The sequence below is a fragment of the Phaseolus vulgaris genome, chromosome 7 (assembly GCF_000499845.2).
Source record: "Phaseolus vulgaris cultivar G19833 chromosome 7, P. vulgaris v2.0, whole genome shotgun sequence".
Classification (NCBI taxonomy): Eukaryota; Viridiplantae; Streptophyta; class Magnoliopsida; order Fabales; family Fabaceae; genus Phaseolus; species Phaseolus vulgaris.
The window spans coordinates 38,245,177-38,269,269 of NC_023753.2; the positions used below are offsets into that span (position 1 = coordinate 38,245,177).

The 24,093-nt window shown below is 29.0% G+C and overlaps 2 protein-coding genes and 1 non-coding gene across 3 annotated transcripts; 2 read left to right on the plus strand and 1 right to left on the minus strand.

The window, feature by feature from the left end:
- Positions 1-4,577: 4,577 nt before the first annotated feature.
- On the plus strand, positions 4,578-6,891 carry LOC137830655 (homeobox-leucine zipper protein HOX11-like). Its single transcript, XM_068638114.1, has 4 exons — positions 4,578-5,280; positions 5,648-5,943; positions 6,090-6,169; positions 6,272-6,891. The coding sequence occupies exons 1-4, from the start codon at positions 5,031-5,033 to the stop codon at positions 6,627-6,629; spliced, it is 984 nt and encodes a 327-aa protein (XP_068494215.1). The 5' UTR covers positions 4,578-5,030; the 3' UTR covers positions 6,630-6,891.
- Positions 6,892-14,185: 7,294 nt separating this feature from the next.
- On the minus strand, positions 14,186-18,087 carry LOC137830657 (protein trichome birefringence-like). The gene is made up of 5 exons (XM_068638116.1): positions 16,843-18,087; positions 16,060-16,252; positions 15,788-15,981; positions 15,511-15,669; positions 14,186-14,944 (listed from the first exon to the last, which is right to left on the minus strand). Exons 1-5 carry the CDS (start codon positions 17,952-17,954, stop codon positions 14,590-14,592), a joined length of 2,013 nt encoding a protein of 670 aa, XP_068494217.1. The 5' UTR covers positions 17,955-18,087; the 3' UTR covers positions 14,186-14,589.
- A 5,493-nt stretch (positions 18,088-23,580) lies between these two features.
- TRNAS-GCU (transfer RNA serine (anticodon GCU)) lies at positions 23,581-23,662 on the plus strand. Its single transcript has one exon. It is a non-coding gene; the product is annotated as a tRNA-Ser (tRNA).
- The last annotated feature ends 431 nt before the right edge of the window (positions 23,663-24,093 follow it).

The following is a 24,093-nucleotide window of genomic DNA, read 5'->3' on the forward strand; positions in this document are numbered from 1 at the left end:
GGTCTTATATGGTAGCATATACGTATACATGCAGCAGCATTATTTTGAATTATCTAAACCAGGTTCATCTGAAAGTCAATAAAGAAGAATATGACCTATAATGAGAACTTGTTTAAAGAAAAAAAGACACTTACCTTAATATACTAGGTAGTGGCTTTATTTAATGTTGAAGAACTGCCACGTTCACTGATCCACCAACACCAAGTAGCTTTGTTTTCTTTCATATTATAGTACAAAATCAGATTTTTTGATAGGAAAGTCTCCTTTAGATTAGAACAATATTTCTTTGTAACATTCATAACAGCCTGCACTTTAAACCTAAAATAATATCAGATGAAATCACAAATCCTAGACCTAAAATGATTAAAAGAACTCCATAATTTGAATCACGGTGATGGTACACTTTTATATACTCATTCAATATTTGTGTATGGTTAATTGATGAATGTGTTACGTGTTTTGGTTGAGATTTGGATAATGAAGCCACTAATCTGGATAGGGTCATGCAGCGTGGTTTTGAAGTCAGACCAAAAATATTTTACTCCAGATTCATGAAACGTGCCAATTCGATTCTATGGTGGTTGTTGTTTCCTTGTTTGACCAAGTCACTTCCAGTCACATTCTAAATAAAATTTTATCCGTTTCGGTATAGTTTTACATCGCTCAAAAGTAGAGATAAATTACAGTTTATATACTTCTTTCTCTTTTGATTTACTGTCTTCTAAAAATAAAATTGTGACGAAACATTGACCTCAAAAGCTTACAATACCTCGGATGCGATGAATCACTAACATAACGATGCTATTTTTCAAATTTAAGGTAGAAATAATGAAGTTCTCCTCATTCTTTAGAGGTGGTGATTCACACCATCATAATAATGTTATCTCTTGAACTTAAGGTCAGAATCGTATAATTTTCTTACTTTTTGAAAGCTGAATTACTAGAACTTAAAGAAATATCACTCAAAATTCATCTGAATTCTGACCAACCTCGTATCGAAATCGAAAACGATGATAATAATATTTTTTGAAGAAAAGATAATCTTTTACATAGAAATTAGTGATACTGAGTTTTTTTTTCTTGTTTAAAATATGATATATAAGATTAAGTAGAATATGTAGGTATTTGAATGTAATAATATAAAGATAGTAGGAAGCATGTTGGAATGCAGGAAAAGAGTTTGTATAATAGTAGGGTGGTGTATTTTGATGATACTATTTATGTGGTTGTTTTGTCTTGATAGAATTGAATAGAAGATTGGATTGAAAGGGGTGGGGTTTTGTGAGAGTGTAATTGGATGAAGAATTATTAGATGAGGGTGACTTTATGGCATGGTTGGTTTAGAGAGAGAGAGAGAGAGAGAGAAAAAAGAGGGACCCATCCAATAATTCACGCATCTCTCTCTGCAGCTTATCATTAAAGCCTGCATGAGTTCAATTATTGCAATGATCCCAAAAGCATGACATATCTGACCCTCCTCATTTCCTCTGTGTGCCTATTTTTAATTACCACTTCTTTCCCAAACCTATCCCTCCCACGCGCAAGGGACCACCCTCCCTTTCATTCTCCCTCCCCCTCACCTTTCTTCTCACACTAACCCTAAACTCCACAATTTACCATTTTTTTTTTAAACTTTTTGATAAATTTTTAAAGAAATTTTAGATAAGTTTATAAAAACTTTTGTTATTATAAGTAAAATAAATTTTTTATTAAAATAAATTTTAAATAATTTTAATATTTTATTAATAAAAAAAAAAGAAATAAGAACTATTTTAAAATAATCCAACTCACGTAAAGAATTACAAAGAGAGACGAATAACCTTTTCTTTCAAAAACTTGCTATTTTTTTACTAGAACAAATATAGTATGATCAACCAAAATAAATCACTTATTTTTAATCAAATACATATAGACTAGAGGATAATAATACTAATCAGAAAAGAAAAAACAAACAATATTATCCAAAATTAAATCTTTAGTTAAACTTTTAAGTCAAACTTAATCTTATAATCCTATAAGATAAAATAGGTATCCAACTAAATACAATAAAATATTTTTTATTTTTTTTTTAGATATTCAACATCATATAATACATTAATCTCACCTACTTTGCATGATAAATTTTAATAAACACAAATAATTCAAACATAAACTTTCTTACATCAAATTGGCTCATACAATGTGTAACCAACCCAATTTTTTCTTTTCCTGAATGAATTTTATGATTTCAAAATATGAGTCCTTTATTAGCAAAGAATATTTGGAATTCATGCAAGAAGGAATTATTGAAGTTGATTGTAGACATCTCGGGCGACCCTCATTTTAAGGAGTTGTTGTCATTGGATACCAATTCTTTTAAGAATCCATTTTTGCATGTCGATTTTGAAGATGCTAATGGTTGAAAAGATGGGAAGAGTTAAAGAAGTTTGGCTTCCCCTTTTCACGAACCACAAACTCATTTGCTTACTTAAACCAACGCAAAGCAAGATCGAAAGCAGAAAACTTTTGTTGGAATAGTAAAATCCGGTCGGTTTGTCTCTCTAATCAATGTATTATAATAATCCCAATTAGGTCAAATTCAAATCTCGTGCTAATCATCTCATCCACCTTTTTTCCAATGTTTTTCTTCCCACACATCACGCTTATTTCTAAAAACAAAATCAATTAGTTTTCATTCAAAAACATAAAACATTAAACTAAATGAAATGTATTTTAAACGTGCTTTTGCGGCCAACTAGCTGGTGATTGCTACAGACAGCTTAACGAACAAACAAGACCAAGATCTATATATCTAACACTTTTTTTAAAGGTGAAAAGTTTCAAACCTAAAGTGGTCCATCTTTACTACACCAAAAACATATTATTATTTACTTAATAAGGATTTACCATTTTTGTAAAAATATAACCAAAAAATAAGTGATTTATTTGGTCTTTTAGGAAACGATAAATTAAAGAATTTTATTTAAAAAACAATAAATTGACTCTTTAAATGAACAAATTTTTATTATTAAATGCATGGGAAACTTTTTCATACTTGGTATCATGTCAATATCAAGTCATGACTAAAAATAATTGAATTTTGTCATTTATACATTATGGTGTAATGAGACTTTTTTATTATAAAAAATACTTATGAAAAAGAATATTATAAACCCTAACATATATCATAAATATCTGAGTGCTAGAAATAATAGGATTTTTGGGCAGCTTCAAAATCTTTAGCTGGAAGCTAGAAGCAGGTCATTTCACTTCATCATTTAAACAATCTAGTGATAAATTGTTTATTATTTAACTGGGAAAGTGCAGAAAAATATATAATATTAGGGTTAATTAATTAGAAGGGCTTGGGGAAAATGAAACCCTGAAACAGTACAGTTGAACTGTTTATAATGCCTTAATAGACATAGCCCACATGATTCTGTATTGGGTACCAAAGACAAATGATCATTCTTATCATACTGTCATGCATAATGAGAATGAGAATAAGCATGATGGTGACGATAGATGAAAGGCCAACATATATACTGGCTAATCAATAAGACAACAGTAGCAGGTTTATAATCCCAGACATGTCTCTCAGATGATATATCATTTTCTTCTTGTCATCATGACGCTATTTTTTTTTCTTCTTCTTCTTCTTCTTTCTTCTGGTTTGGTGCACCCTCTTAAATTTGAGTCCATTTAATGGGGTTGGCTCAGTAAAAAGAAAACTACATTTAATCTCTTTGCTTAAACTCAGTTGAAAATTGACTACACATTTTTTTGTACCACTTTTTCCTGCATCAGTACGCACCACAACATTACACTAGAATGGAATTTCTTTGTACCCCTTTTCCTTATACCACTTTTTGCTTAAGCATTTTATATTGTGTTATTAAATTTTGGATGATGACAACTCTGCAAGGAAAAAACTCTCATCAGAAACACCATAAAAAAAATTCTCTTAGAAGGAAAGGAATAAAAAAATGACAAATGCCATGAGGGTTGTGGTGGTTCATTCTTATAATTTATTACACAAGGAAGCCTTACCAACCCATGGAATTAAAAACAAAAAATAGGGCTAACTTGATTCACTCAAAACGGTATAAACTGCAAAATAACTAATAGAATCTCAGTCGGCTTTTCTGACCACTGATTATTTTCCTTCATTCTAGATTCTCCAATGTTTACATTATCATTTCTAAATTCCATTTGCTTCATTATATATACGTATATAATACAACATTCTCTTTCTTAAGTATATGCTAGGTTAAAAATGTAATGGAAACAACATATCATAAGGGTAGTTCATTAAAATAAATGCTCAATTGGATTTTACAATTTAAAAAATATTTAGTTGCTTGTTTAGTTTATACAATTATTTTTCATTCTTATGAATGATATGTTTTTAATCTTACATATTTGAAGCTGAGTTTGGTTGATTAGGTGTTTCTCTCAATTAACTTTAAAAAAATAACAAAAAAACCACGATGAGTGATAAAATTAAATTAATAAATTTGATTTGGTTTGTGAGTCCTACTGGGCAAGGGATATTCCTTAAAAAAATATATATACATACATAACTCATTGTCTCTCTTATCTTAAACCATGAGAAGTGTGTACAAAGCTACCATATATATATATAAAAAATCCTAGGCTATATGGGGTGGTGGTGTATTTTATGGGAGTGTGGTGGTGGGGGAAGGCATGACAACGGTTGAATATTTAAATAGATTCACGTGCCTTTGTCAACCTGTGTTTGTCGGTCAATCTTTATTCCCACAAAGGCAAGGGAAGAAGCCAACATAAAAAGGCAGTGTTGTTGCTGTTCTTGTTGGTTCTAAGGAGAAGAAGAACAAGAAGTTGAAGCAGAACAAGTTTTCTGCAACACCAACCAACCAACCCAATGTGCTCTTTCTAACCCTCTTCTCCATTCAACAAACTACAACTACTCTCTGTCGGTACATATATAACAACATCATCATCATCATCATCTACACTCAAACTTCCTCTGTTGCTTCAAATTACACACCTTTTATCAACCCTTTACCATGGAACTGGCTTTGAGCTTAGGAGACACTTCCAAGTCCTTTGCTTTTCTCGACAAGCCTGTAAATTTACCCTCCAAGGACCCACCTGGGTTCTGCATAGCTCCGGGGAAAGCCTTTGAAGACAAAAGAACCGATGCTGAGAAAAGGGGTTCTTCAGATCCACCAGTTCAACTTGATCTTCTTCCTTTCACTCCCGTTCTCAGATCCCAACCTCCTTCCCAGCTTCGAATCCCTTGGCTCACTGAACCATGTAATGCTCTCTCCCTTTTCCAACCTGCTTCATTAATTCAATCTCATCCTTTTTCACACAAACAACAAATTAATCATTGCATTTTTAGGTTGAATAAACAATTTTCCTAGTTTGACTTTTACAGATAAGGAATATAGTGAAAGCAGAAAATTTTACTGAAAATTTATGTCGGGTTTCTTTTCATGTTAGACTACGATGTTCTTTTCATGTTGGGTATATCAATGGTTATAGAAAATACTTTTTTTTTTTGTTTAGGATGAGAATGAACACAGATAATTTTCTCGTTTTTATTTTATTATATAGTTTCTTAGGATGATGAGAGCTGTGTTGTGTTGCTAAGATTTTGTTCTGTGGTTGTTGACTATAGGTGGAGCGGCGAGGGTGCTGGATGTAAATCTTTTTCCCTCGGCTGCGGAGGACGGCGATGACGGGACGTCGCTGTCGTCGCCGAGCAGTGCGGTGTCGCCGTTTCAGATGGATTTCAGCATAAGAAACGGTAATGCCGAGTTTGGAGGAAGAAACAAGAGGGAACAACAAGAGGGTGAAGGTACAAGAGTGAGCGATGACGAGGAAAATGGCTCGACTCGGAAGAAACTCAGACTCTCCAAAGAACAATCAGCTTTTCTGGAAGAAAGCTTCAAAGAACACACCACTCTCAATCCAGTAAGTCTACACAAAACACCCTTTTGTTCTTTCTTCTTTAGATAAACTAGATTAGTTCCTCTGTTCTATACCTTTTTTATTCTATAAATGGGTCCTAAATATTCTTAACTTATTTATTAACTTCTAATTTTGACCATAACTTGCAGAAGCAGAAACTTGCTTTGGCTAAACAGTTGAATCTCCTTCCTCGTCAAGTGGAGGTTTGGTTTCAGAACAGGAGAGCAAGGTAATCTACACTGAACAACCTTAGTTTACATTTTGTCTGTTAAACATTGTGTTGTGTTATGTTGGTTTTTGTTCTGTGTTTGATTTGGGAATGTGACTTCAGAACAAAGTTGAAGCAAACAGAAGTGGATTGTGAGTACTTGAAGAGATGCTGTGAGACTCTAACAGAAGAGAATAGAAGGTTGCAGAAGGAGCTTCAAGAACTAAGAGCCTTGAAAACTTCTCAACCCTTCTACATGCAGCTTCCAGCCACCACTCTCACCATGTGTCCCTCTTGTGAAAGGGTTGCCACAAATTCCACAACCACTAACCAAACTTCTTCCACCATTAACAACACTGCTTCTCAAATCCCTGTGGAGTTATCTCTAAGCAAGCCCAGAATACTGCCCTTCCCAAATGGGCAGGCCCAGGCAACCCAGGCCCAAGCCCAAACTCAAGCCCATCGGATAGCTTCTTCGTGATCTTCACTCAGTGAACATTTTTTTGGCTGGTTTTTACATATGATATATAAATATATAGCTTGATATTATGGTATATCATAGAGGATAAAGACAAAGGATTCACTTCCCCTATTTATCGTTTTGTATATATTTTAGACTTTTCATTCATCTGTTTTTTTTCTCTTCTCGATTGAAAGAATTATGAATGATCCTTTTTGTCGATCGGTTAGAATGCACCATATTTTTTGGTGGTGAAATTGTGAAATGAAAAGCTTTTTTCTCAGTCTTTGTCTTGGTTCGTTTATTTTCCTTGGCCATCATGAGGAAGAGCCAACTTTTGAATGACCTTTCTACCCTTAACGTACCCTACTTGAGCTTTACAAAATTAAGTACTTCAGAGAATAATAATTGAACCATGTAATCACAGTGTTTTATTTTGTGGGAGGTTTTTAAATCTTTGCCACCTTTGGTTCTATCACTCTATGGTATGTTGTGTACTTTCAAACACAACTGCATTTACTCTTCATTAGTTCAACTTCAACAAAATTTGCTTCTAGAAATTGAATCTGTGATTTTTAAATTTAAAAGTTAGAGATTAAATTGTTTCTATTTAATGAATATAATAGTAAAGAATGATTCAAAAGGTTTGCTTAATTGAATGTGAAACTATTAATCTATGTCAACATCCCAAGATTAACTAATGTTTTTATGATTTTGGTTGTTTTAATTTATGAGAGTTAGCAAGAAGAGGGATGTGAAAACTATAATATTGTGATACTTTTGAATCATATACTAATTGCATGCATGCACAGGGAGTTCTTTAATATACTCGTGACATGTTTTTTTTAATACAGAAGGTTGATTGGTGGAAATAAAAATGTCGACCTAACGTTCTTTAATGTACTATTTCCTTTATGTATATTTCACAACTTGATTATAATTTACGAAAAATTGTAAAATAAAAAATATTTAATATAATCTGCGATCCTCAATTTTTTATAAATTTTAATCAATTATTAAGAATGAACGTTTGAAAATAATATCTATTCCAATTAATACTTTTTTTTATTTCTAAACTCTTATTGTTTTACAACTTTCCACATATATTCGCACCTGCTTGAATGTCGTAATTGTCATATTTTCTTGTTGTATAAACAAATAGTAAAAATTGTGGATGTTATTTAATGAAGATATATATTTTATACTAAATATACCAATTACCAGTGATTTTAAATGTTCCTTAAACATTGTGCAAAGCCTTAAATATCAGGAGTTTATAAATGGAAAAAAAGTATATTCCTTGACTACTATTATTATTTTATTATCTGAGCAGTATATGCATTAAGAACGGTGAAAGTAATTTTTTGGTGATGGGTAGTGGTGGTGATGATGTTGATAGGTTTAGACAAATCTAGCTTCATTCTTGCTAATTCTTTGATATGTAAGAACTTTATTGTTTTTATTTATCCCACGAAAACAATCCTCATTGAGTTCATGATTATTCTTTCAAAAAGGTTTTGTTGTGTACTATTGAGCATTGGTGATGATGTATATATTGTTAATGGATGTGGAAACCTATATGAATGTGGGGGCATGATGGTGAAAATGGGAAGTTAGGAAAAACACAATGATGATGTTAGATTGAATCTACAATATAAATGTAAGTTTGATGATTGCAGTTTGGTGGGTGTACATATATGAATTAATTTGTGATCATGCACGTCTTACAAAAGTACCAGGCAGCAAAACTCATGCCCAAGCCTTCATTTTTTAAACCAATCAACACTTTTTTGCTCCTTTGTCTCAATACTTACATAAAAATCATGTTATTCCAACCTTCATGGCCAATTCAAGGATGTTTCAAACATGTTCATATTCAACCAGTTTGCAAGAACACCAAGATTGCTCAAAATGGCAATTTCTGATTTTTAAGAATAGAGAAAAAAATATATACACATGTTCTGATCCTTGGTAGATTCAGAAGGAAGAAATATATCTTTAACCTCGATTTTTGAATGATGTTAGACTATATTAGTGGACTGTATTAGTGTTGAGAAACAATTTTTTTCTCTTTAATGTAAATACAAAATGGGCACTTGCAAGCAAAGAAAAGAAAAATAAAAGAAAATAGAAAAATGCGAATTTTTTTAATTTAGAACAACCTTCTCAATTTGAAAAATAAAAACTCACGGGACCTAATCCAGAAAATGTTTTTATTATGAAAGTAGGATTACAATATTTGTTTCTCTTACTCGATAAAGATAACACTCAATCTCACCTAACAAGAATGAAATACAATATCTCTCTAGTTTCTCACTATGATTTCTAATCTACACTATGGTGAATATCTATAATCTCTCATTTACTCTCTATATTATTTTTCTCACTTGTCTGTCTTTGTCTTCTTCACAAGTTTTCTTTATATAAAGAATAAGAAGAAGATTTATCCGTCTTAAATAAATGTAATTCAAAAACTTTTAAATCACCATTATTCCATATATTCCATGAATGAGTTATAAGGTTCATTCATCATGATTTCCATTGAAATAAGAAAGAATTTCCAATAATATAACTAAAAAATATAGTACTATTAAACTCAATAATATAGCAGTAGGAGTATGAGTGTCCTTGTTGAGAAGGAAAAATATGAGCACAATTATTAGTTTGGATGAAGGATCAATGAGTTGAATTGACCAATGATGGGTCTCATATAATTTCCAACCATTCAGCTGAGTGAAGAGTACAACAAACGAAAATGAAATATCAGAACAGCATAGAACAAACCAAATGCCACGCGTTTCGATAATAACAACATTAACTTGAATCAAGGAGAACTTGCTTCCATTATTATATTATATCATATATTCATATTCGATTCATTTCTGTTTCTTTTAATGATTCATCCTAATTGCTTTAACAACTTCTTAATATAATTTGCATCAATAAATTAATCATTTATATTTCTACTATTTTCGGTAAAATTTAACCTATCTACTAATAAGTTCATATAGACTTTACCTTTAAATTACTTACTTAATTTTCTGGTTGTATTCATTAAGCGGTTATTAATAAACATTGGGGTGATTTTTGCTTTAGTTAAAGAATTTTTCTTAAACAAAAACTTTGTAAAGGAGAGAATTTTGGTACACTTATAATTTTTAGGAATACTACAATCCTTGCATAAAAAAATGACTATTAAATCAACATTAAAGAAACACTACATTTCCTGTATATACCAAAAATTTTATTTGATTTAGTTTTTATGTAATTAATTAAATATTGTGATAAATTAAAATTATAAAATAAAAAAATATTAAAAATAGTATTCTTTAAATATAAGGTATACTAATGAAATGAATACATAGAAATATCTCATATTGTTATTTTAAAAAATATATATATGTATATACATCAGAATAGCCCACGTACCATGAAGTTGGTTTTTAGCAATTTAATATTGTACTGCATACTTAAGTACCTTAAGTACTGCAGCCTTGAAGACTTAAATATTATCATTATTGGTAGCATTAAATGGTTGTTCTGTACACTGAGATGTAGTTTGTTATTAGAAAGACAAGTTTAGTTTTGGTGTATGTCTATGATTAGTGAGGAAGGTGAGAGTGAAGTTGTACTACTTTTTTTTTCTTTATCATTTATTCTGTAGATCATAATGGTTGAATTGACAAAGGGGCATTAAAGTGTTTTCGGCTGTTGTATGTGCTACTTCTAGGTCCAATCAAGGGATTTCTTTCTTTATGAACCAAATTTTTAGGGCTAGATATTTGCAGTGTAGGTCTGCAGTTACCCTAATCCTCCGTTACTAACACCATAATACCATAAACAACCTTTTCATTTTTTTCCATTTAATTGATTATCATGTTTTTTCGTTTGTAGTACTCGATTTAATAATGCTACAATATTTTTTCTTTTTGTTTAGTTTTAGTGTTGAGAAAGAAAGTAGATAAAAATGGAGAAAGAAATTTTTATTTTTTATTATCTTGTATGAGAGTTTAACCACCTCTTAGAAAAATTGATTTATCATAATTGTTTATTGTCGATAAAAAAATTCACTTTTTTTCAATCATCACAGTCAAAATTTCAATTTATTCACTACAAGAAAATCATGAAATAGAAACCAATTTTTAGATACCAAAATAATTTAGTTACAATAGTAACTAAATTAGATACCATTTTAGAAACTAAAAAAAATTGGTTTCTAAATTAGTTTATATTATTCTTAAGTAGTTTCTAAATTGGTATCTAATTAGCAACCAAGGTTTTGGAGACCAAATTTAGAAACTAAATAATTGGTAGTTAAAACCTTGGTTGCTAATTAGATGAAACTATTTAACAATAATAAAAACTAATTTAGAAACCAATTTTCTTTTTAGTTTATAAAATGGTCTACAATTTAGTTACTATTGTAACTAATTATTTTGGTTTCTAAAAATTGGTTTCTATTTCATGATTTTCTTGTAGTGATTGAACAAGTTTACACACATTAAGAAAGACTAAATTGATCATACATCATAAAACCTTCTAAATAACTAGATACCAAATCTCCCCTCAACTAACATAAACAAACTAAATCGAGAAAATGCAAGTTAAAAGATCAACACCAATTAAGATAAAAGAAATAGAGAAAGAAAAATCAAAAACTAAACCTTTCGATTAAATAAAAAAAAATCTTTGAGTGATTCAACACTTTACCTTTAAAAATGATTTTATTCCTATGACACCAAATCTCACTTAATATCAGAATTCAGATTCAAATGTTAATAATAATAATAATAATAATATAATATGTATTATAATATTATATAAAATGTGAATAGATATAGAATGAAAAAGTTGGGATGAGGGAAGAGATAGAAGGCTTTGACTTTGCATGTGAATGGATGAAGATGCATATAAGTTAAAGAGAGCATCTGAAGTAGATCTTTGGGCAGGCCTATAAACATAAGGGTCTCTCAGCTATATATATCTTAGCTAAGATTCACCCTTTTCTGCGACTACTTGCCCTAGACTACCCTAATATCCACCTACACTTTGGCTCCATCTTCCATTGGGAAATTAAATCAAATAACTCTATTTCATGCCTTTTTTAAATCATCAATTCATACATTATAACTTACATATAAACTAATTTAAAAATTCTTTTCTTTAATCTAATTTTTTAACTTACATATAGTTGCTCTTTTCTTATGTTTGTTGCATGTGATAATCCAAACAAATCATAGGTAAAATCATTTATTTGACACAGATTAAAGAATCTTAGCAATGAGATAAATGGATGAGTATATAACGAGAAAGTTGAGGAGACTAAGGAGTTTCTAATGCAATAACTTTGTGAAGAGAATGTTTATTTTCAAAGCCAAGCATTAATGTCTCTCTTACATGACATGACCAAGAGAAAGAAATTATTCATTGTTACTTCTGAAACAATTGTTTATATTAACAAGACATGGTTTTCTTATAAAAAAATAAATTAATTTTGGTGATTTTGACACTATTTTTTAGTTTCCATAATGTGATAACATTCTTTTAAAAATTTACTTAGTTTTATTCCATAATAACAAAAATTAAAAAACTTATTCTTATATTTTTATTTTTACTTTTGTTACGATTCAAATGGATTTTATTTAAAAATTTGTTTAATTTACTTAAAAAATTATGTTTTTGCTTTGAATGAATAGTTTCTTATATAGTAAATTTTTCTTCAATTAAAAAGTTACTGGGTGGTTCATATAAAAAATTTCCAAGGAAATATTTGTTTTCTTCAAGTTAAACAACTCATTAAAAAACCATCACTAACGATATTCTAACATATTTACTAACTAACTGTTCAACTAATAAAAATAGTAGAAGGTAAATGTCAATAAAATTTAAATAAAAATCTATTTGTCACTTCCAATATCTTTTAAAGACAAAAATAAATATTTACTCAAAGAGAAACAGTAAATTGAGAGGGATAAAAAAAGGTGTGGATAATTTAAGATAGAAGTTCTTACTTGACTCCTAAAAATCTTCTTAACAGGTAATAATTTCTTTTACATGACAACCTAAGATGAAATTCACAAAGTACTTTCATAAATTTTAATTAAATTATTTTTTAAATATATAAAAGTTTAAAATGAGAACAAATTTCACATGGCAGTTCTATTAATCATTGCCTAATATTGGTGACGAAATCCAGGCCCATGTTTAAGTGGCTACTTTAATGCTAAACAAATTCTTCCTACACCCAACATTTTTCAAATGCACCCAACACAATTTAAGAAAATTCCGAAAATAACCTTTATTCCGGAAATAAAAATCCTGAATAGAAAATAATTCACTTCAGAAAAATATATATCGAAGAGCATTTTGTGTTCTGGATATAAAAATCTGGAAAAAAAATCAAAAACACATTTCGGATAAAAAAATCCAATACATTAAGGATATTTTTGTCCTTTCCATTGAAAAATCCGATACATTAAGGATATTTTTGTCCTTTCCATTGAAATTGGATACAATGATATGGTGCAGGAAGCAATTGCCTTAATGCTAAGCTAAGTCCAGCCCAACTTTTAGTTGGTTACTTCAATTTTCTCTTTGGTCATTGTTCATTGATCAATATTATTAGCAACCACTATTAATTAAACTTTTTTAATTTATGCATAGTTCTTTAATATGAATTTTTCTAAGATTGAATTTTTAACTTGCGTTAAGTTTTTAAATTTATAAAAAATGTTATTTAACTTTCAAACTCATAAAATTTTAATCAAATAAATTATTTAACAATTATTAATATTACAAATATTAATGGGACTACCACAACAACTGTTACAAATATAATGTTTTGTTAAATAGAGAGTTCTAGTATAATTTTTTGTTTATAATATATAAAAGCTGAAAAATAACTATTTTATTTAAAATATGATAGATTTAGTTCAATTTATTTAAAACATTTTACAATTTAACTATTTTATTCAATTCATTTATGTTTTATGTGTTTAAAACTACAAAGGTCAAAAGCGAAGACCCATTCTTCTTATATTCGAAATTACAAAGGAATTTTTGTATTAAAAACAAGTTAAAAAAATTAAAGAAACTACAAAGGTGATATTGTTAATAAAATCAAAGCAATACATATTCAGAAAAAAAATCTGAAATAATTTTTTTACGTTCTAAAAATAAAATTCCAAAAAAAATCTGAAAAACAAAAATTCAGAAATCTAACTACAGAACAGAATATATTTAACACTGTACCTCATTTCTATTTAAAATCTAAAAAAAATATTTTTATGATTTTGCAGAAGACATTATAAATATAGTGTGTATGAACCGACAGAGACAATGGTGAAAACATGATTTGTAATAGTCAAAGGCTTCACGTGGCTTAACACAAAAAAGTTCACACCCATTTGAATTCTTTATGAAAGAAGAATCAAAGAATCATCATTTATGGCGAAAACCAAATCCTGACAAAAATCAGCTTAACGTTTTCAACATAAAAACAATTATCACTGAACCAATAAAAAAAAAAACTCTGAAGAGACAGTGGGAAACCTCACAGAAAGAACCAAACAAGCACATAATTCCAAAGAATATAAATTAAATATTTTTCTTCTCACCAATTCATCTGAACAATGCGTCACAATATTATAGAACTGAACCTCTCTTTAGAAACAAAATTTAGAGGGTGGTTTACAATCACAAATTTTGCCACCCATCATATTCTTCTATCTTTTCCCATCTCCTAACTAACTTCTATATTTCATATGAACAAGTTCATTTGGTTTAAACTTTCAAGGAAAGTGTTTTTTTTTTCTTTTCTCACAACACTGTGAACCTTTATACAAAACTAGAAAAACTTGTTCTATATGGTTTGTTCCTTTCCATATCCTTTGGTGGAAAGGGTAAAAATAGTATATATATTGCATCTGGTTCTGTTTTCAGCTAAACTCACTCAATATGAGTGATTTGTAGTGTAGTTTACCTATGGTTTCTTCTTCAGATGCTGATTCTGATACTGTTTCAAAAGAAGCTCAGCATAAAGGATCTCATTCCATGTATCAGGAACACCAGGGAGGCACCAGTGACTGCAGTCTTGGAACCTCAATGGTGATTTTCTCTCCTCTGCTGATAGGTTTTGCTTCCTATAAATAGAGGGATGACCATCCTTCCTTAAATCTGTCATTTTAGTCACATTTAGGTAGGTGACTTGGGTTTTCATATTCTTCAAAACCTTTTCCAAAACCCTCATCTTAGGAGGGTATTCCTTCAAGTACTTCTCATTTTTTATTGGCACAGTTTCACTGTCACATTGTCCACCAGAATTCCATTGCCCCCCACTGTAGAATAAGAAACAAATGTTTTTGTGTCAATCTTCTTGTTCTTTATTACAATAATGTGCTTAAAGGAATGATATTGAAACTAAATGCCAAAGTAAAGATGATGGAGATTTTATATCGACTAGAGATTAGAATATTTCATAGTATAAGAGATTAAGACATTTCGTAGTATGTAAGTGGATGTAAACCTCACCTTATAAGTCGGTTTTATGAGGTTAAGTTAGACTTAAAATTCACTTCTTAATATGATATCATAGTCATTTTGAGTCTATCCTAACGATTGTTTGTTGGCATGAAGATTAGTACAATTAACCACCATTTATGTGTTTGGGTTACAATTTGAAAATTTGATTTTAAAGTAAAGTAATTCATGGTTGGATATTTTTATACTAAAAACCAACTTATCCAGTGTTAAAACTATCTAAAATTACGGCTCAAAATCAATATTTTACCCAGATTCAATTTTTCAGTGAGATCAAACATATATGAACATTTAACTAAAATCATGTTAACTAGTATTCATCATGATGTTGAATCAATGTGAATCCAAACACAGTACAGTGTACCTGAAATGTGAAGCAGAATAGCCTCTGAAGAATATCATAGACTTGGATGAATCTACGTTGGCATCAATCCATCTACTCCAAGTGGTTATTGCCTTTCTAAATGCCTCCAGAACATTCAATTCATTATAGACATGGCTTCCCTCTTGGTAGTAGTCCTTCCTAGAATTTTTCTTGAACAAGTTAGTTAACAAGGTCTTGACTTGCTATCTTAGAAAACAGACTAAGAATGAAAAGCCAGAACTGCAGTCAAATCTAAGAGATTTTGTAATGCATTTACCCTTTGGAAGTTTTATCATGAGTCCACCAGTGACCAGTGTTGAAGATGATTATATCTGCATTTTTATATTGGACTGAAGATTTACCAACCAAATCCAAACGAAGTGTTTCCTTCTTTGTTCCATTCTTCACTTGAACTTCCCATTCTTGAACTAAGAATGGGGACACAAAAAGCTCCGCGGAGAAGTTATAATCCTAGCAAGCAATTAGTATAATAGTTAAGTAAACACCATTGAAAGAAAAATTGAAAACATAGAAGGACTTGGTATTTACTTTGAATATGAATGAATAAGAGGCTTCCCCTCTGAAATGGACTCTTCCTTTTGCTTCATAGACTTTGCTTTTGTCTTTCACAGAGTTTCTCAGGATGCAGATGAGAGATTCCCACATGTTCCTATTGATGGAATCACCCACAAAAATAAGCCTCTTGCCTCTCAACATTTCCAGCATTCGTTGTCCGTGTAACCTATTAGCAATTACAAGCACAGATTGCATACCAAGTCAAAAAACTAGGATCCAAAATACCAAAGAAACATTCCCAAAGCAACTTCCAACATCATCAAAGTAAAACACCAAGATGAATCTTACAAAAGAAAATATTGTCAAATTTGGACAAATAACAAACACTGTCAAATGGAAGGAAGACCTAAGAAATTAAAGTACCAAACTTAAATGCAATTCCTTGATGATTTCTGGGGTTGTTCCCTGACCAGAATTAGAAATTTGCTTTGTAATTACGTAATAAAGATTTGAACTAAAGATCAGCATATGTTTCATTGAAACGAAACTTCAATTTTGATTAGATAACATCAGAAACATTTAAAGAACTGTATCTATGTTTTATCCAAAACTAAATCATAAAAGTTAAGTGCAAGTCCAAGGTGTTTTCGAAGTTAATGCGAATAATTGAAGTTTTAATTCTAAATCTCGAGTGATCTAAAACACCGAGTATTCATAATGCAAAATCAAAACACCAAAAGCGTTAATGGAGGTACACACAAGGTTTGTCAAAACATACAGGTTCTAAAACAACAGAAGATCACCATGTTCTCTTACCTTGGGAGGCTGCATCCCTTTGGCTTCCACTTATATTTCTGATAGTCTTTATCTGCTCTTCCATTTTGTATGCAACTGAACTGTTCATCGATCAGATTGCAAGAACCTGGTTCATAGAGAGGATAAGAATCATCCTTAATCCATTCCCCATCAAAAAAATCACACTTGATCAAAGCCTTAATCGTTTCATCTTCCACCTTCGAATCCTCTTCCTTGTTCCCATTCTTCTGTTTCTTCACCACGGAAGCCGTGTAATTACTGTGCACAACCTCCTTCCCTGTGTCCCCTCCTTTCCCCAAAGAACTCAGACTCTCATGGGGACTCCCCCCTGAAACCTTGGGCGCAGAAGCAACACCATTTGAAGAATGATTTGTCTTCTTTAAAGCTTTATCCTCATAAGAAGTTCCAGAAACTCGGGTATGATTGGAAACACTTGATGGCTCTTTATTCACAACATCACCATCATGCGGTTTTGCTGTGTGATTGCTGGATATCTTGCTTATAGTTGGGGTGGTTTGAGTTTGGTTTTCAAAAGGGGTGGTTTTAAAAGGCCTTTCACTTTTTGGAGGAGATTGAAAAGTGTTGTTGGTAGATCTAGAGGAGGTGGTGTTATGGGCGGTAGCAGCTGTGGAATTGAATGATGATGATGAAGAAGAAGAAGAGGTGGTGTTGTGGAAGAAGAAAGAGAAAATGGAAGAGAGTTGGGACTTGTATGCAGTAGTGGAGGAAGTGGAGGAGGCAGTGGAGGAGAAAATGTTGGTGAAGAAGGGAGAGGAGGTGTTTGGAGAGGGGCAAAAGGCAAGGAAAACAGTGAAAACAACAAAAGCAAAAGTAAAAGCATAGGCAAAAGTGAGAGTTTTTCTGGTTTTGGAAATGGAGAAGAGGGTCTTGAGGTCTGAGTTAAGGGTGCCCTCTATTGGAATGTACTTGGCATCAGCCATGAGGGTGAAGGGTGGTTTTGTTTGAGTCCCTAAGAAGATTATTGGAAGAGAGAGACAGAGAAAGACATGTGTTTTAGTTGAAGACTTATACAATGGTTCTAAGATTATTGGAAGAGAGAGACAGAGAAAGACATGTGTTGTTGTTGAAGACTTATACAATGTTAGAAACATGGAAGTTTCAACTTACAAGTGGTGTTGTAACTGTTTGGCCGGTGGTGACTCCAAACACACAACAGAGACAAAAGATGTTTGGTTTAGGTGGATTGCCTCTAAATAGATGCCCACCAATTTTGTTACCGTCAACAAAGATTAAGCAATTTTAGAAACTGTGTTATAATTTGGTTTCCATTTTTAAATATTGTTTTGAAATTTTTTATAGCTTTTAAAAATATTAGACAAAGTGCATATAATAATTTATAGGTTTTAGTGTAATTTTCTTCTCTCTATTTTATAAAAATTGTAAATTTTGGTTATTACTTTTTTTTTTATAGTTTCAGTTTTTGAAACAAACATCCAAACTGTAATGTCTCATTTTTTTTCATAAATATGACATGTTACTTATTTATGTTAGATATATTTTAATGTGTGTTTTAATTCTTATTGTCTAGTTTTAATTATCACCATGAAGATTTATTATGTATAGATCCCTACTATTATAAGTGATAAGATTTATATAATATGTTTTTTGTGATTAAATTATAGTGTAAAATTGTTTACATGTAATCTACTTATTTTTATATAAATATATTTATTTTTACAAGAGAATAAATATGTTTTAGTTTGTTCTACTTTTTTGGATTAATTTTTTTGAAATTTTTATAATAATAGATGGAACAAAAAATTATGAAAAAAATCATATTTATAATTTCTCACATTTTTTCCGTAAAAACATGGTTTATGTTGATAAACTTGTTAACATATGTTTTATTTATAAAAAAGTAATTTTTATTGTCATTTAGTTTATTATTAATAGGTATAAATTATTTAAGTATTATTTTTTAAAATTTATTATATGAGATTTGATTTAATTCTTCCATATTTATTAATATTTTTTGTTAATAATATTTTTTCATTTAAAACTTGAAGTGTTAACTAATATAATACGTAATATAATAGTTTTTTAAAGTAATATTTTTAATTATACAAAATGAGTGAATTTTAATATTTTTCATCTTATAAATCTGAAATAAAAATAAAATATACGAATTTTAGTTTTAATTCTCCTAAAATATTTTTTTTACTTTTATTCTTCCAAAATCTAAAATAATTAATTTAGTTTCTAACATTCATTTAGAATAGAAATAGATAAATAATATTTATTTTTGTCATATTAAAAAAAACATTATTTATTGATACTGTGTCCATAATACTCATGAGGAAGTATAATGTAGAACGATTATCGATTATTTCACTTTTCTTTCAAATACATAAGAATTAAATTAAAATGACATAATAATAATAATATAAAAATAAATAATTTGTTATGTCAATATTAAAAATATATTTAAACCAAATTAAAACATGTAATGTAATATTTTTATTTTATTCTTGACTATCATTTTCGTGACGAACAGCGATTCAACTCAACGGTGACAGTCATGTTGCGTTGTAATAAGAGTCAACAGTGAACTGTACGGCGTTCAAACTATCCCGTTGTCGGTTATTTATATTTTACGAAACTTTTTTTAATTTTAGAAAATAAAAGTAGGGGCATTATTGTAAATATAAAGATTATTGTGGTCCATGACACGTTGCAGTATGGAATAACATGGTCACGATAACAACTTTATAAAGAAAAGAAAATTCAAATAAAATTTCTCAAGATAAAATTAATTTATAGAAATTAAATTTAAAATCAGATCAAGATTACTTATTGAGCGTTTATCCAAAATATGATTAAATTAGGTAAAAAAATAGTTAACAGATAAATATTTCATATCATTAAAATGGTGAAAAAAAGATAAGAGATGATGTGCATTTATAACAAACTGTTAAAGGTTGAGAGAAAGTGATGTGTGTAGAACTTGAAAACGAGTGCTGCCATTCTTCATTTATCCTATTCTTTATCATTTTCACAAAATTGTCTAAATGCATGGATTATGTTAAATATGTGTTATTGGGTCTATAAATTTTAATATATTTATATGTATTTGAATAAATATGGAATTATCAATAGTTTTTGGAATATTTTTTCAACTTATTAATAATTCGTTACTTATCATTAATCATCATAGATAAAATGATTAATTAATATCTTGAATGATGAACGACTATTTATAAAATATATAATAACATTATGTGGTTATCACAAGATACTCACAACCATTAACTTAGAAAAACTACTTGATGAATCTATTTATGAAACATTGAATAGCAGTTACATGACCATTACAAGAGGCTCATAAACATCAATTCAGATATCACGAATAATTTATAAATACTCACTCTTTCCAGAAAGTACAATATTATTTGATCTCATACTCTTAACTCACCTACAATTAAGAATTCATCATCTTTATATTTTTATTGACTTAAACATCGGATAGTGTTTTTCAGGTGACCATTCCCTTTGAGACTAACTAAAAGTTCGTTTTCCGAAGAACATCCTATCTTCCGAGCTCATTTTCCGTAAAAACATTATATATTTAAATTAAATTTTAATAAAGAATAATTAAAAAATATGGTAAGATAGATAAAATTATAAGTCATCTGAATCCCCCAAACTTAGCCGGATTAGTTGGGTGAGAATGCATTAGTTAAATAAATTAATAATAATTTGAATTAGTAAAATTGATTATATAACTTAAGCATGGACTTCTGTTCTGTAAAAGAGAATATCATATTTGACGCTATTTTTGTACAAGTTGACACTTGGTTCTTTGAACTTTAAGCTTTTCAATAATAATAATAATAATAATAATAATAATAATAATAATAATATTTTTCTTAACAAACAAACGTGACCGCAAGAACTTATGTGAAGACATGGTTTATATTCATTGCAACCAATAACAAATTTGTTTCAATTTTTGTTTAATACACTGTTGATAGCTTCCACGTGGCATTCTGATAGGGTAATAGATGTGGATTGGAATGCGTTTTATTTTGGTGCAGATGTGATCCATCATTAAATAAATATTGTTAGATTAAATTTCAACAAATATAACATCATATCTAATTATTTTTAATTTAGTGTTTCAAAACAATGAAATATAAAATAGTTGTTTCATTTAATTAATCACAAATACAAAGTCGTAATCTTTAGAAAGATGATAAGATATATAGTAATTATTATTATATATTACAACTCAACTAATAAATACTTATATTGTGTTTTTTATCTGTTCATCAAATATCTTCCAACTATTTATTGTATTTAAAGAAGACATATTTATTGTATTAATCCTTAATATTTTTCTCTGATAAGTTAATTTGAGGATTTTTAGGATGAAACAACATTAGAAAATACAAAATTTGAAAACAAAAAAATTTGAAAAATGAAAGGTGAATTCACAAATTCAAGATTTATTCAATTCCCTTTATCATAGTATCGAACAAATATTATTAAATAAAAAAATTAAAATAAAATAAAATATTATTTAATATATTATCAAATAAGATTTATTTGATTCCTAATTCGAATTCTAAATTCATAAACACAAATCATAATCATAAAATGAAAATTTGAAATTAAAGAGAAAAAGAACACCAAATGGTGAATTATACAAAAATACTCTCATACTCATTTTTACGCATAATTCCACTATATGAACATCAAAGGGTTAAGCATATTTTTTTTTCAAATAAAGGCATATGGGAATTGAATTTAAAGGGGATTAAGACCTTTTTGATGTTAAATAGCGCATTAGATCTTTGTGGATGTTAGAGATATATCTGTGGTTTCTAAATTTATGTGGAGACTAAAGACACATGAGCAATTTCTTAGAACTTTGTGGAGACTATAAATATATGTAATTTCTAGATTTTTGTGAAAATTAAGAATATATACTCGTTATTTAGGTATCTATGAAAGTTAGAGATATGTGTGTTATTTATAAATATCTTTAAAGACTAAGATTGGATTCATGATTCCTTAAACTTTTCTTAAAGTAAGTAATGTGTGTGTTTTGATTATTTTTTAAACCAATAATTATTATTGATTTATGTTTAAAACATTTTTATTGAATTATAATTTGTTTAAGTTCACTGCTCTTTGTTATAATTTTTAGTTTGTTTGGTAACTATTATGATCGTACTTAATACAATAACATATATAGTCAAATTTTACATAAGTTATCGAAATAAAATTTCTTATTTTTGAAACACCCTAAAAACAATAATGGCACTCTACCCAAGCTCTATGTAAATGTTAATTTATGAAAAAAATTGACTTATAGTGTTGGCTATGAAAAAGAATAATGTTTACCCTAGTTTGTTATAAAAGCATACAAATTTACCTAATGGGTTTGAATGAAAAGATTGGTGTGGTGGTGAGAAATGTAGTTTAAGATTGGTTTGTGGAGAATGAACTGAAGTGATGAAGTTTAGACCACTAATACTTAGCCACTTAGTAAGTAATATTGAGGAAATGGTTACATTAAGTCAAAAAATGTGGCTTGGTGGGATTGTGAAAAGTGTCTTAATTGTTAAACATTATTTATTCACCAATCACATAATATGATCAAACAAGAGCTAAAGTATATATAAATCATGTAGTGGAATTTTTTTATTTGATTTCAATAATTATAATATCTTAAGGATTAATCACCGCACTAGCTCCATCATAGATTTATTTTTAAAAGCCGTATAAGTGAATTCGAGAAGAAAAAAATATATAAATTATTTTTAATCTCAATTTTTTTTTTAAGTGATATAAAATTATCCTAGACATACCAAAATAGTTAGTATAACACCTAATAGGATAATATATTTTCTTTCGTATAGATATATACATGGAAGGTAGAGCGTTTCCTATTATTACATATTTTTTCTTATTATCATTTTTTTTCCTTTTTCCTATAATTAAATATAACATTAAACCTTTTGTTTTCTATTTTATTATATTTTTCTAAAGAATCCATCTCTCTTTTATTATATTTTTATATTTACACACATATAATATATATATATATAAATATTATAACCATTAGGAGTTGATACAAATTTGAATATATTTAACAATGATAAACTCAAAATCAAACGAAAAGAGAAAAATTAGACTGATTGAGATGACCGATTTGGTCAGTATTTTAAAATTGCAAGCTTAACTATGCTAGTTCTAGAGTCAGACATTAGCACATGCAATACTTGAAAACCTACACAATTTTATATAAAAATTAATTTTTTATTTTACATAATTTTATCACTGTGAATTTTAAAATTATTCATCAACTTCGTTTTATTTATTTTATTATGATTTTTTTTCTATGTTTAATTTTATTATTATATATGTAGACCTTATTATTCAATTATCAAATGATTTCTATAAAAACTTAAATAAAATCAAGATATTGAAAAGATTAATTACAATATAAGTATCTTATGAACCCAATCCAGTCCAAATCTCATGCTTATCCCTGATTGAAATGAACATCATTTAAAATTATAACATGTATATAAATAATTTATTTTTGTGGGATGTGACTAATTCAATGAAAATATAAATTCATGGGGCAGCTGAAAATATAAAATTGTAGATGTTTTTCAGAAAAGAAAAATGTATTTTTGGCCTCTCTTGTAGATGAAATTTAAATGAACAATAGTATTTAATTATAAAAAGGTTTCTGTTAATCAACGAGTCGCTTTGGCCGAGTGGTTAAGGCGTGTGCCTGCTAAGTACATGGGGTTTCCCCGCGAGAGTTCGAATCTCTCAGGCGACGTTTGCTTTTTGTTTTATTTTTTTTACCTTTCAAAAACATTAGCAAAATCTAAAAGTATAAATCTCATGCAAATGTCAATAAAACAAATAACTAAAGATGTATTTTTTAAATATTCTTCAACCTTCATTTTTCATCTCTTGTCTATTCAATATCATTTAATAACCACATTTTGTTATGTTCCAACGAGTTGTATACAAATTAGTGTTACTCTTTTCATTATTAGCAATGTCAATTTGTAGAATTTTAAGGTTTGCGGCTATTGTTTGGGAATAATTGGGTATTCAACAAAAATATTTATGATTACGAAGAGACAAAAGAGTGAAAGAAAGATTTTTTTTAGAACAAAACCAATTTTGAAAAGTAAGGTTTACAATATTAGAAATTAGTTTATTTAAGTCTTTTTTTTTAGAGAAACCACGAATATTAAGATT

Coding starts and splice junctions, on each gene's coding strand:
- LOC137830655 (XM_068638114.1), top strand. CDS start 5,031: ATGGAACTGGCTTTGAGCTTAGGAGACACTTCCAAGTCCTTTGCTTTT. Junction 5,944..6,089: donor AACACACCACTCTCAATCCA/GTAAGTCTACAC, acceptor CATAACTTGCAG/AAGCAGAAACTTGCTTTGGC. Junction 6,170..6,271: donor TTTCAGAACAGGAGAGCAAG/GTAATCTACACT, acceptor ATGTGACTTCAG/AACAAAGTTGAAGCAAACAG.
- LOC137830657 (XM_068638116.1), bottom strand. CDS start 17,954: ATGTTTCTAACATTGTATAAGTCTTCAACAACAACACATGTCTTTCTC. Junction 15,670..15,787: donor CATGATAAAACTTCCAAAGG/GTAAATGCATTA, acceptor GAAAAATTCTAG/GAAGGACTACTACCAAGAGG. Junction 14,945..15,510: donor TATTCTGCTTCACATTTCAG/GTACACTGTACT, acceptor CTTATTCTACAG/TGGGGGGCAATGGAATTCTG.